A 15,140-nucleotide genomic window follows, 5' to 3' on the forward strand; every position below is an offset into this window, starting at 1 on the left:
GGAAGGCCTGGAAGGGTGTGCGCCACAGCTGTTTGGTCAATGTAAAGAGCTCTGCTAAGAACAAACACAGCAGATTAGTGAATAATGTATAAACATATTGTTGGAGACAGACATCATGTGCTTCTTAACCTGTGGGTTCGGACCCCCAGGGGGATCCCCTGGTGACAGTAAAGTGACAAATTAAGGACTTTTAGGGCCTTTTTAATACCTACAAATTTAAAGAAATGATATGAAAAAAGACCATTACGGCATCAAAAGTAATCAACAAACTATACTATACAAACCGGTCAAACATTAGCCAAATTGTCAAATAATGTAAGAAAGAGGCAAACATTTTGAAAATAGCAGACCTACAAGCTCACAACTTTTGATCTGATATTTTCACAATATTTATCTATGGAACTAAATGTAATGCCTCAACTCCTACAATTCCAAGTGCTTGTCAGAGTGGAGAGTCATTTGTTTGGGGGGTCGCGGCATGAAAAGTTTGAGAACCACTGCCATAGTGAGCATAATAAGACCCATAGATGGAAATGTTGTTGGAAAAAAGGCTAAATGTGCCTTTAAGTGCCTTGCGTGTAGGTCACTGCTACCCCAGAGAGCTATTGATATACTGCTAAGTACTAACATTATTTTCATTTATTTATTTAACTTGTCCTTCTGAAAAGGCCAGCTCATGAAACTAGACTGTGTGACTTGAAATGTCCTCCATAGTCTCCAGTGTACAGTAAGTGTCTGTCTGTCTTTCTTTCTCTTTCTTTCTCTCTTCTTGTTTGGCCTAATACACGTGGTGGCACGGAATAAAACAGAATTAAGATTATACTTATGCTCATTGCCAGTTGCACAATGGAGTACAGGCATCTAAATGTTTTGAAGTGGACAATGTGTACTTGTAATCATTCACCACTAGAGGGCGGTAGGGTTCTTTGCCAACAGCAGTGAACGGCACAGAAATCAGAATGAACTTTATTATCACATACAGTAGGTTTACCGGTTTAAGTGGGTGAAATTGTTTATTTGCGCAAGCTCCATCGTTTATGTTGTTTTCAGAAAGAAGAGAAGAAAAGAAAAGAAGAAGCAGTAAAGATAAAAACATGTGAAGGAGAGGCAAAAATCTAAGATATGCATAGCATCATATACTCCCAACAGTGAGGATAAAAAAAAGAAGGGTTTAAAAGTTGACGAAAGCAGCCTTCTCCTTCCATGGCGCTTGGAGACGGACTGAACTGGACGCAGTCATAATGAAGGCCAGACAGATAATAAATCCACTTTAGGCATGTGTCCACTCCACACACACACACACACACACACACACACACACACACACACACAGCCTGCCAAACAACCACCTGATGCATGATAGTAATAAAAAGCCTCATGTTTGAAACCACGCTACCTGGCAAGTTAAGCACTTTAAACCTGGCATCCCTCTTTTGGGCATAATCTTCATTATAGACATTTGTCCAAAAAGGTTCAAGGATTTACAAGCTCACAATGTGTTGTGAATCTGCCACGCCTTGGGAGCCTGTAGATTGCCAATTAAATTATATATTTTTGTTGAATGGGGCTAAAGTAGTTAACCCTTTTAGACCGGGAACACATCTGTCATTTTAAGACATCTTTGGCTATTTTAGAAAACTCTATTTGTGCAAATCTGTGAATATATGTATTTTTAACATTTAACATTTAACATTTTTAACTCAGATATTTTCTTCTGGGGATTCTACAAATGTCTTATAAATCCTTTTTCTTTTGTTTTGTTGCTATATATCAGTGGTTCTCAAACTTTTTCATGTCAAGGACCCCCAAAAGTATATGTATTTGGCCGCGGACCCCTCTATCTCAAAATATTTTGTTCCAGGGACCCCCTAGAAGCAAAGATTTGAGTTAAAAAAATGGTTTAAAAAAATGTATGTACAAAGAATTGCAAAAACTTTCAAGATTTTTCTAAAATCGCAGATATACAAGCTAGTGCAGCGCTACAAGCTTGTATATCTACTATTTTTTTATATGCAAAGAAATCTAAAAATGACACACAGATGCGTTCCCGATCTTAACGGGCTAAAGTAGCTGAAAGATGCCAGGTGCATCTCAGATGGGAGCGCTATCCAGACATATTTCATGTGTCTGACACGTGTTTTATATGATCCATGAGGCCATTTATTTCCCCCCTCATTCACAGATCAGCATCAAAGAGAGAATGGAATGGAGTGAGTGCTCATCTGATGGTCATTACTCTGGACTGCAACACGCTGTGATGCTGAAATGTGACGGACCGGAATCCAGTTAATTTCTCTGAGACATAATGTCAGGCAATATGACTTAAAAGTGATCTCTCACAATATGTACAGAGCAAAGGTTGATCTTTGGTCTGTAATGTGTGTCTCTACTTTGTTCTCTCTAAATTGTATTAACCCATTCAAAGCCGGGAAAGCATCTGTGTCATTTTAGATTTTAGTGTTAAAAAATAGCAGATATACAAGCTCACAGCGTGTCCCTTTGTGTCACTTTGTGCCGCGCTGCAAGCTTGTAGATCCGCAATTTTTTTTAAATCATGAACATTTGTGCAAATCTTTGAATATATATATTTTTTTAAAGCAAACATTATAACTAAATGTTTTGCTTCTGAGGGTACCCAGAACAAAATATTTGAGAGATGGGGGTCTGCGGCCAAATACATATACATTTTGGGGATCCTTGACATGTTTGATATAGCAGCATATACGTTTTTCAGAAAACTGTTTTAGATTTAGAAGACATTTTTAGAATCGGCTTAATGGGTTAATTAGCGTGCACAACTCAGATATGCAATCTTTTCTTTTTACACACATCCTATCATCATCATTAGAGATCACGCCAACCATGCCCAGCACTCAATGGCAACTCCGGGCGTGGGGCTTGATGGCGTTTTGTGATGTGAATTACAATCAAGACCGAAAGCTGTCTGTCCCCATCTCCTAGTGTCACCTAAGCATAATCCAGGCACTCGAGCCGGAACGGAGCACACCCACAACATGCTGTGAGGGGCCCTTGAGATGCTGATTGTGTGAAAAGCAATCTCTCTACCGGATCGGAGGTGGAGAAATGCAAGGAGGAGAGGGGGGGGGGATGGGGCTGCAAAGCCTACAACTCCCAGTGAACAGCGAACAGATACTAGAGATGAACAAGGGAGCCCAGCAAGCACACACAGAGTGAGGAATAAGGCAGTATGTGTGGGTGGACAAACCATATAGACTAACAAGTCAGTCTCTAAACGCTTTGTTCAACAAGAGACTGGTGACCGTCGTTGCAGAAACAACAATCCATAGACTTTTGCGTCCTTCATATTGGGGACAGTGAAATGATTTGTTTCCAGAGCAGTATACAGTAGGCGTAGGTTTGTTAGCGTCCGGTCTTGACACAGTTCTAGCAAACTGCCTTTGATGTCATCAAGTCGTAACATAACAGTGGGCGGAGATCTCCAATCCTCTTCCAATCATCTACATCAGACTAGACTAGACAAACCACAGCAAATAATAAAAGTAAAAATACTAACATTGGTAAGTAAGCCATTATAATTTATCTTAGAATTCACTCAAAACAAGCAAAGTCAAATGATTGGCTAACATGTGTGCCACACATACTGTAGGAATAGACCTAATCATAAAACGTTGTGGGTCCGGATCCAGCTGACATGATGTGTGGCACATTGTCTCCTTGCTCTTTGCCTTGAGGAAGTGCCACAGAAAGTGACTATGATACAAAGTGCTACAGTGCAGAGTGCAGATGAGGCAATGTGTTGGACACCCAGACGCTGAATCTAGCGCTGCATGTGAAGTGCTAGCAGGATCTTTTCTAAGAACGACACGCTGCAGCACGTCGCTTTGTGAGGGACCGTGACTCGCCCAGAGATACTCTGACACTCGGCTGAACCTGTGCCAACACGCACGCACACACACACACACACACACACACACTCACACACACCTCCCATTCCAACCTCTTGGCAGGGTATGTGTGCTCCCAGCAGCAGTTCTAGTGGAAGGTCGTTGGAGCACTGTTCTGTCTAATGAACACATTCTGATGACTGGGGACGTACACATTAAAATCCTCAGAGGGTACGAATGTAACCAAATGGGTCCACATCTTTTTGTACCCTCTCTGAGTCACAAAAGCGTGAATGAACACTGAGGATTTTACTGTGTACTCTCTGAGAGGCGGGAGCTTTTAAGGAGCTGGGTATGGTATGTCTCTCTCTCTCTCTCTCTCTAACACGCACAACTCCTTCGTTTTACCCTTATTTTCTCCTTGCCCCTCCCTTGCCCTCAGCAGTCTCACGCAGACACACAACGGTGAGCTTCTGAGAGGCCGCGCCCCAACAGCCCAATCCCGTTTACTACATATCACCGTAGGTAACCGCGCTCGCTCTCTCGCTCGCTCTCTCTCAGGGAGCCTTTGTTTCACTTTTAGAGCCTAACGTGAGATCGATTCTCTGCAACAGCCCCCCCCCCCCACCTCCACCTCCACCTCCTGTCTATCGTTCTCACGGTGTCTTTCTCCAAAGCCTCTCACACAAACAGGAGTGCTTTCATTTCACTTTGCGGTTAACAGAATGTATGTGCGCACATGAACCTGAGAAATGATGCACTTAAAAACGTACATGCGCGCGCGTACACACACACTTGAATTATTACACACAGGCACACACACACTTGAATTATTTTATTTGGATCTGCACAAAAAGCGCAATACAATAGATCCAAACACTGATCAGAAGAAGGTTACATTACGGTCAAACCAGATACAACTGCTGCACATGCATATTAACACACAGAGTAAAAAAGATAACACATTGATGGCATACTATATACAGAAATTTCTCCTACCCCCTTAGCTACTCAAGGATATGAAACACGTCTTCTCCAGATAGACAGACTGCCCATGATAGTTGAGACAGAACAGTATTTAGACAATTTTATATTGCATTTGTCTTTTGCAATCCTCCCAATTGCAGTCCACAGAGCTCAAGTTTGTGAACTTGGCCCAGATTCCCAAACAATAAGTTGACAGTTGTATCCCAAGGCCATAATAAGTTACACATAATAACACATAATTATACATTTACAAAACACAGATAAAATCCCAGATGCTGGACATAAGGACATGTTAAAATACAAAAGTAGAGTCTGCACGCTGGGCCATGTTGCCATAGTGAATTTATTTGATTACTTGGTGACATTTTGAGCATCTCTCTCTCCGTCACTCTTCCTCATCTGAGGAAGAGCTAAGACACTTGAAACGTCACTTTGGTGGTAATCAAATACATTCACAATGGCATGATCCAGTGTGCAGGCTCTACTTTTCTACATTTCTACTGTATATTGACAAATCGGTGTTGTCTCTATGCAGTTCCCTAGCATTAACATTAACCCCTGGGTTAATCTACCCTTACACAATCCTTCAGTTCAGTACAGATGGCTTTGAACTACTAGACGACCGAATGATTGGTGAAACCTTCCCGTGTCTCTGAGTGACCTGTTGACTCACACTACGTCCAAAGAGAGGTATCCTTTACAGACCCTGACGGCTCCTACACGCAATCCTTCAGCGGTGGGCTTTGAACTAGTAGACAGCTTCAGTTGTACTCCCTTCATAATATGTCTCTAATAAGATGAATTATTTCATTGAGAATGTCCAGAGATTATACACACTGCTAGCTCTGTGATGTGACAGGGCTAAGCAGAGACAACTAAACGGTAAAGGAACAGGGCCCTGTCTGAGCAGCTTCAACAGCAGTGGTGGAAAAAGTACTAAAATGTTTTACTTGAGTAAAGTATCAATACTGCAATATAAAAGTACTCTGTTACAAGTAAAAGTCCGTAAATTAAAATTTACTTGAGTAAAAGTACAAAAGTATTGGTATCAAAATGTAAAACTAAAATGTTTGAAAATAGCAGATTTGTGAGCTTGTAGATCGGCTATTTTCAAATAGCCTAGGTATAAAATGGGGCTAAAGTGGTTAATGTATACTTTATAATGTAATGAGTAAAAGTAACTAATGACTAAAGTTTTCAAATAATTATAGTGGAGTAAAAGTACAATATTTATAAGTATAGACAATTGGAAATATTCCAGTAAAGTAAAAGTACCTCAAGATTGTACTTAAGTACAGTACTTAGTTACTTTACACCACTGTTCCACAGTAGTATTACTTCAATATGTGTTTAGTAAATGCCATATCTTACGAGGAAAAGGGAACCCTGAGCGAATGGTGACGACCTTTGGTAAGTTAGTCGGCGCAACAAGTGTGCGTGTGCATGTGTGTGGCTTTGCTGTTGATGTTTCAAATGTCATGGATGTGGTTTATGGATGTTTTACGTTACGTGTGTGTGGGGGGGATTACTTTGTATATCTGGTTGTTGTTCTTTGACATGAAGCACGATGATTTTACATTGTATAAAATGTGGTGCTATAAAAATCTAATTGACTTGACCTGGCCTGAGACAGAACTGCATGTAACGAATGAGGCCAGAGGCTGACAGACAGACAGACAGACAGACAGACAGACAGACAGACAGACAGACAGACAGACAGACAGACAGACAGACAGACAGACAGACAGACAGACAGACAGACAGACAGACAGACAGACAGACAGACAGGAGGACCGCATTGTGCAACAGTACAGTCCAGCTCAGAAGGCTGTTCATATTGCCATATTCAAATGTCTTCAGATGTGGACAAACACTGGAGACCATCATGGCAAACATGTCACTTTTCTGCTCGTGTAACAGGCCAGAAATGTGCGGCTGTGGTGGAGGCGTTTAATTAGCACCGGAGGAAACGCACAAAGGAAAGAATGTCATACCATCAAGATAAAGGACACCCTCAATGTAATGGCTTCTAATTAAAAGACAAAATCAAAAAGAATGTGCTTGAAAATAAGACACAACCCCTTTACCACTTGACAACGAGCGTCTTGATTGGTTACTGTTTAATGCGTGAGTGACACTGTGACCCCACATGACCGGACGCTATCTATGAAACGAACGAGGCATGCTTAAGCACCTCTGCTGCAAAAGAGCAGTGTGTCACCATTATCAGGGATCTCTCTCTCACACACACACACACACACACACACACACACACACACACACACACACACACACACACACACACACACACACACACACACACACACACACACACACACACACACACACACACACACACACACAGTATTATTAGATGACAAGCGGAGGAAAAAGATAGGAACATGACAGCTGATCAAAACTGGCTAAACTGGATTTACTACTTACGTACACAAACACGCACACACACGTGTGCGCACACACACACACACACACACACACACCAGTGCATTTACGTAAACAAATGCGCTCACACAAGCTCACACATGCAAAGGAAAACACCTACATGCAAACATAAATGTGCTGGTGCACACGCACGCACGCACGCACGCACACACACGCAATCGCACACACACACACGCACTCACACAGAGCTAAAAGCTCTGCCAGGTAAAGTTAGCGGTCCTCGTAATTCACCCAGTTGTTTGTATTTCCAGACATTTTAAGCAGCTGTGATCACAGCTAAAACGGTATCATTACGTCAGTCTCGTTTACAACGGTTGTCTGTCCTAAATTGCGTTGATCTTAGTTAACACCATGATTCAGTTTAGTACATATAGCCAGATAACCTGTTGTCAGCCTATTGGTATAGCAGTAAAACCGTGTAAAATATTTACCCTTACTGGTACATTTTTAAGGATGTTTTGTGTGGCTGTTAATAGCTGACTGCATTGACAATGTGCGTTCATTAAAAAAGGTGTTTCCTCTTGTCGTCCATTAGAAGCTGTGAATGAAGTGACACTTGGCTCAGTGATCGTTGAGGAATGGGTGTAGTTATGCCATACGGCAGCCAGGGGGCTAGTGATACTCCTGATCAGTGAAAAGTTGATTTGATAATGGAAAATGAGAAGCTAAATGTGCGGGTGGATTTTCATCAGCACAAGAGGAGAGGAGAGGAGAGGAGAGGAGAGGAGAGGAGAGGAGAGGAGAGGAGAGGAGAGGAGAGGAGATACAAGCACACACATGCTTACAGATGGGGAGAGGAGAGTAGAGAGGAGAGGAGAGGCAGGTGCAAAACAGCTGCTCTCTGATCCCACTTGATATGTAACCATGGCACCTGTGCGTGCAACAAGGATGCATGTGGGTCCATCTACTGACACATAACTACCATCATCTATCCATCTTCATTTCTCAAGCAGTGGATAACAAGAGTGTTGACGTTACAAAAGACCACTAAGTAAGTAAGTAAGCCTTGGCGAGACATGTGGACCATAGGCCTATCTCCTGTTTCTGTAGCATGAAGCAGCTTGATGTAAGTACACACCCTGAACATGACGCTAGTACTCCATGTCAAAGGGTTTTACCCCCCAATCCAACCCTTGATGCTGAGTGCCAAGCAGGGATGGGTCCCATTTTATGGTCTTTAGTACGATCATGCCGAGGATTGAACGCAGAGCTCCCAAACTCAGGGCGGACACTCTCTAACCACAAGGCCACTGAGCTCAGTGTATTCTTTACAGGCAGTTGTGGGGAATCTACTAGTCATTGGACCAGAGACGGCAGCACTGAGCACATGTTGTTCCTCGTTAAGACACTTCACTATCGAGGGAGTTGAAGATAACGGTCTGGAAGCAAAGCCATCATAGCTCAGAAGAATTAAAGACCCTGACCACTCTAACACATCCTTTGTTCTACATCTGATCTCTCCATTTCTGTAATGTGGCTGATTATGTAAAGTTGACCCTGACGGTGACCTTTTCAGTCGTCTCTTTAGGCAGTCCACTGATATGATCGGTCCCATGTTTCATGGAAATCTGCCCATCCGGTCTGCTCACCATGTAATTCTGACCTTAACCGTTGATTTTTTCAAGGCAAAATTATATAATCTGTTCAGGGCATCCAACTGATTATACACACACACACACACACACACACACACACTTCCAGTTCTATATGTTAGTCGCTATTGCCTGCTCATATGTCTGAACTCAAAAGGCAGCGTTCCATAAGAGGCGCTTTTCTTATGACTGTCAATACTGTGACTGTATATTCTGTGGTAACACAACGCTTCTTGCCAGCTCACACCATGTCTCACTGACACACATGGAGGCAGCACAGTGCACGCTCATTCAGTTCGACGTTTGGCGTTTTAACAAGTGACTCAGGTGCAGTCACTTCCATGAGCACAGCTCCCACAGGAAGTATATAGACTCAGCCCCGGGGGGATTGTGGGAAATTTACAGTTAGTGAAGCGGGCGGGGGGGGGGGGGGGGGGCTGATATGGCGGGATATTGAGCTGCCGCTGACACGTACACACATGCTTCCAGGCATGATGACAGACACACTGTTGCATACCAAATAGACCCTGCTCCCCCCCAAGAAACAGTCACACACACAAACACACACACACACACACACACACACACACACGCACGCACACACGCACACACACGAACGCACACACACACACACACACACACACACACATCAAAGGAGACCCCTTTGGGAGAAACACAGCCGTCCTGTTGCCGACAGCCTGTAATGATTAAAGCAAGGCTAGCATCATGTTGTCCATAGAGCTCAGCATCAGTAAAACAAACCAGGTGAAAGAAAGCATTCGATGCTGTGCTGATAGAATACAAGAGTACCAGACAGCCATACAACCATTATCAGGTGAGAGTGGAAATGGTGGGCCACGTCGCTTGTGTGAGCCTGTCCTGCAACCACAGCATCACAAGTTTGATACCCATAAGAGCTAATAAGTTAAAGGGATACTTCACTTTAGGGCCGGGGACACATTTAAAAAATATATTAAAAATAAATGAAAAAAGTTATGGAAAATTCATGGCCCCCTCACGCATTAGAGTGTCCTACTAATGTGTGAGGGGGCCATGAATGTTCCATAACTTTTTTCATTTATTTTTAATATTTTTTTTAAATGTGTCCCCGGCCCGAGAGTGAAGTATCCCTTTAAGCCATAAGTTCTACTATGGATGAAATGTAAATGTAATATACAAGTCTGTCATGATCAAACAAACAACACTGGCTACACACTCTCTCTCTCTCTCTCTCTCTCTTTCTTACACACACATATACATGTTGTTGTGACTCACCCTGTCTTTATCGTCTGCGACGTCACAAAGCACGTCATCTAGATCCAGGATGCCTCCGTCTCCATGTTCCAGCCTGTGGACCTGGATCCAGTACCCGGGGTCCTGGGAGAGACAGATAGATATATATACACATTAGTTCAGCGGTAAGATTTTCTTTATTTGCTCTATTGCAGCGACTACTTCTTCACTATAAATTCAAACATTTAAAAGTATAGCGCTAAGAGGCTGAGCTTCGGAAGGTATGTGACGCGTTTCCAATCAAAAAAAAAAAAACACAAGCCACAACTGCTTGCTGTTGAGGTGATTTATTAACTCAAAATATAAAGGTCCAAATATTTTTTTACTGAAACTTACATAAATGAAACTGAAGGCAAAAAAACTGTGACGGCTAACGGTGAACAGAAAATACTGAGCTCACACCCCTTCACCCACTGAATGACTGGCTGCCCAACACACCTGACATGAATCAAAAGATAACGAGGAGACACACAACAGGAGCTAATCAATCAATCAGGAAATGAGACGTCAAAACAGAGCGTGGGAAAACCAAACAAAATAAAATCACAAGCAAGATATATTTTGGCTCCTACATGCTCCATGTGCAATGCAAATATTATGCAGTAATTGAGGCAGCTATGTATTCTTGTTCTTTTCTATTGTATGAACTTGTGTGATTTACACATGGCAATATACCTTTAGCACAAATTGCTATCACTCTGCTCAATGATTCAATCAGATGTAAACTGAGCTGGTTAACTAAAAATAAACAGACTCCAGTATGGTCCTTTAAGGAGTAACACATTTACATTCCGAATTTGGGAATGCCTTATTGCATGTTATGATAATCTTTTTGAACTCAAGTCTGTCTTGAGGTTTTAACAACTATAAAATGTAGCATAATTGCTGTTGCGGTTCATCACATGTTCATAACATGTCAATGTAGCATGCAGCCCTTTTGTAGCAACAATTATTTCGTATTAGCAGTCCAACGGAACTGTCAGCCCGTGCCAAATCACTTTAATGAGCTGAGCTGATCTGATCTAATCCTTCTCATCCTGTGGCATGCATGTGTGATCATCCAGTCAACCTGGCCTTACGAATTGGCAGGACATGACATGGCTCTTGTGCTAATCATTTGGCTGGACTTGCATTTTGGGTCGAACATTGACCAGTGCATTGTGATGTATGAGAGAGAGATCAACCAGGTGCTAAATGGTGCATCAGGGCAAAACCAGTTGCTGGTTGATACATGTTGGCTTTTAAAATGTTGTAGACGTGATTGAAGAACCTTGATTTGACGCCCTCTCCTCCGTTATTTTTTGAGCGCCCGGATCTTTCCTCTCTTTCAAGCATTGTGATATATGTTGGGACTCGAGGTTGACGTGGGAGAGACAGTATAGAAGTGTAAGGTTTACTCTGTCTCTCATCATCATTCACTCAATCAGTCCTTTGCTTTGCTTCTCGTATTATCTTATCGTCTACTGCAGTGTTTCCCAAACAGTGGGTTGGGACCCATGTGTGGATCCATTTTTATGGATACCCCTTTATTTTTTTGTTTCCTATGTTTTGTTTTTAATTATTGTTATTTCAAAAGATTTTCAAGAATTTTCCCAATGGTCATAAGTTAAAAACAAATTTAAAAGTGGTTTTCAAAATAATTCCATAAAACAAAGGGAAAATAATCCATTCATTAGAGGGACTTGTTGTGAGCTTGTAGATCGGCTATTTTCACTAGTTTGGGTCCCGGGTCTCGAGCTAAAAAGTTTGAGATGCTGTATATCCTTGCTCTTGTCTCTCTCCTCTTTTGTCCTCCTCCTCTCTCTCTCTCTCTCTCTCTCTCTCTCTCGCTCTCTCTCTCTCTCTCTCTCTCTCTATCTCTCCTCTCCTCCCACCTAATTTATAATATACCAAATATAGTCGTGTGTAGCAGATCTACAAGATCAGAATGTGTCGCGCTGTAACGCATTGGGAGTATAACTCAAGCTTAACGGTCTGCCTTTGCCCTGCGGCTCATAAGACACACAGGGCTCACTGAAGCATGGTCCAGTCAAAAACTCAGGCCAGAGGCTAACCACTGCACTCATTCACCTTACAGTACGCTCCCTTCATACCCATGTTAGGAAAGAATCTCCCTCATCCTTTGCAATTCTCTGTCTCTCTCTCCCTCTCTTTCACTCTCTCTCCAGTACTGTCTCTACTTCCCCTTTCTTTCTTTTAAACTCTTTTAAACTCTTTTAAACTCTCCCCCCCTCCAAACCATGGTGTGTTAAGGTCTGTGGTTGAACGCTGTCATGCGCAGCTCCGTTGTAGTGAACTCCATTGCGGTTCACCAGCCAAAATGGCCCAAATCACGAGGGGAATGATTGTGTGGTATTTTCCTCCCCTCCGGGAGTTATTAGGAGGGAAAATATGGCTGGTATTATGTGGTATGTATGTTTCCAAACACCAAAAAAAGAAGATTCCATGATATTAATTCAAAAATAATGAGCAGGCCATTAGCACGCACAGTAGTTCTCAGATGTTTTTGCACGGGGACAAACAACAATCATTACGTCATTAATCATGGAGTCACAAACACAAGAATGCATCACATACTTTAACACAATACTCTGTTAGTGTGTTTGTCTGTGTGTGTAGTTTCCTGGATTTGAACGTTGTTCTCATGCATAGGAAACCAAACATTTACCACTCGTCCAAAGCATGAGAAAAGCATGTAAGCATGCCCGCTTGTCCAATACCAGGAGATATTGCGCTTTGAGCTTCAGGCAGTACCACTTGTCAACACGTAATGGTCTTATCCGACCACAGGGTGATACGTTTCTCAATGGAAGAGAAGGAAGACCAACTCCAACCACTGCAGATGTGCTAGTTATATTGTATTAACATACTCCACCACCATACAGATTGGGCAAAGTAACGTTCTATCCACACATGAAAAGTTCTGGATCGCAGCTTTAAAGGGATAGTTCACCCCCAAAATGACTTTTATATCGATTACTCACCCCATTTGTGCCGGTCATCAAATTATTGGCTTAGGAACGCGACGAAAACCCAAAACTATATTTGAATTCAAGTCTCCATGGGATGAGTAATCGATAGAAAAAAGGTTATTTTAGGGGTGAACTATCCCTTTAAGACAGGGCTACGCTGCCATAGTGCGTATCTGTCGTGCAACCCCCACCATAGGGCCGATTTAGCAACTGTAGGAGAAGATGATACAAAATGAACGACTGCCAAACTTCTAAGCACAATTTCAATGCGAAACATAACTCAAAACCAGAAAGAGAGATTATATACAGCGAGACCTGGAAGCTGTTTCAGACCGCAATTCCACCCCTGAGCATGAACCAGCGAAAAAACTCCAACTCTTGAAATGTTGACACACTTGCAAGTGTGTTTGACATGGTCCCTGTCCAACACCAGACTACTTCCTCAGCAGGAAGGGGGTAAGACATGTGTGTTAGGGGGGAGATGGGGTAATCAGTCAGCCAGACACTGTCCAACATCTTAATCATAAGAGACACACTCTGGCTGCAGGCAAAGATTGGTGTACTTAGCACAGATTCAACTTTAAGTCCGAAATTATATGAAATCATATGAAAGTTGTACAGTACAGTGGGGTGCAGTGTAATGAGGGAAGCAGGAAGCAAGCTAAAAGCCAGGAGCAATACAATGTGTTCTCAGTACAGGGGACTCTTTATTACAGATGTATTTGACAGCTGACATTAGGAATTGGGTGTATCTAGTGTTTCTGGTGTCCTCCCTGGGGCTATAAAACCACGGCCTTGAACTGCCATAGATAGATAGACAAGTCCATGCAGGGTTGTGTTCTCCATCCACAAACCCCTCCCTGGGGAGACTCGGCTGTGTCAGTGCTGCCAGGGGAAGGTCAATTTGTTACTAAACTGTACTAAATGACAATGTGATTTAAACAACCTGGGGGATGTAGCTCAGTGGTAGAGCGCATGCTTCGCATGTATGAGGTCCTGGGTTCAATCCCCAGCATCTCCACTTTTTGGGCGGAGTGGGCAGAGAGGCCACAAAATGGAAGGTTTTGTATTAATAGCGCCCACCACTTGCTCCTAATAGTTAGGATGATGCAGAGAACACATTTCACAGACACAGTTACCGAACAGAAGTGTTAAAAGAATGGTGTCTCAAATCAAGGGACCAAAAAAAAAGAAAGAAGAAAAGTACACAAGTAGAGAATGATTTGAAGTGAAATATAATTAGACACTTAAAACTCTATATTTGTTGACCAGGGTCCCTCAGCAGTCTGTACTCGGGCCCCCATCTTTTTTCCCTCTTCACCAAATCTATTCACGGGAAATAGCCAATGTAGACAATGCAGATTGGCTGTTTTCTGTGATTAACTGTTCACCTGTCATAATAGGTGAATGTTCGCCAATAATGACATGCCTGGAAGGAATAGGGATGCTAGTATTAATGTGGGTAAGCCTAAACGCCTTCATAAGATAAACATTCTTTGCAGTGCAGTTGCAGTAGGCTATCTCCCATCTATATGAATCAACTTAGCAATCATTGGTCTCATGGTAGCCTCAGTAAAATAGGAGGAGCATGCTAGTCAGTGAATGCACATTTCATCACGTTACATGTGAACCTAACCTGCCCATGAGAACTCACACGTTATGGAGAACTCCATAACGTGTCTGTTTCACTGTATGACCTGCGGGAAAGAAACAACTGCAGATGATGCGTGGAATCACTGGCCTCTATAAGAAAACAGAGCACCCTTCAAACAAGGAGCCCATTGTAAAGAAGCCAGATATATCAGCGTACAGTTAACAGCTGGAAGGGGGGCCAAGGGGATGATAGAGTGAGTTGATACAACATTAGGGTGCTCAGTCAACATTCAACTGCAGCTCAATTTGTCAAAATCTTCTCAGCCACTAAGATCAACAGTTCTACACAGCCTTTACTCTTACACAAACATTGC

General features: G+C 42.5%; 1 protein-coding gene across 2 annotated transcripts in view; it reads right to left on the reverse strand.

Moving 5' to 3' along the window:
- Positions 1-15,140, reverse strand: part of LOC308077613 (partitioning defective 3 homolog) — a 669,238-nt gene that overhangs the window by 502,509 nt on the left and 151,589 nt on the right. For both annotated transcript variants that reach the window (XM_080418368.1, XM_080418367.1), the window contains exon 2: positions 10,184-10,285. In XM_080418368.1, the coding sequence (XP_080274494.1) occupies positions 10,184-10,285 (102 nt within the window). The remainder of the gene's footprint in view (positions 1-10,183; positions 10,286-15,140) is intronic.

This window comes from Gymnoscopelus braueri (genome assembly GCF_963280865.1).
Source record: "Gymnoscopelus braueri genome assembly, chromosome: 21".
Classification (NCBI taxonomy): domain Eukaryota; kingdom Metazoa; phylum Chordata; class Actinopteri; order Myctophiformes; family Myctophidae; genus Gymnoscopelus; species Gymnoscopelus braueri.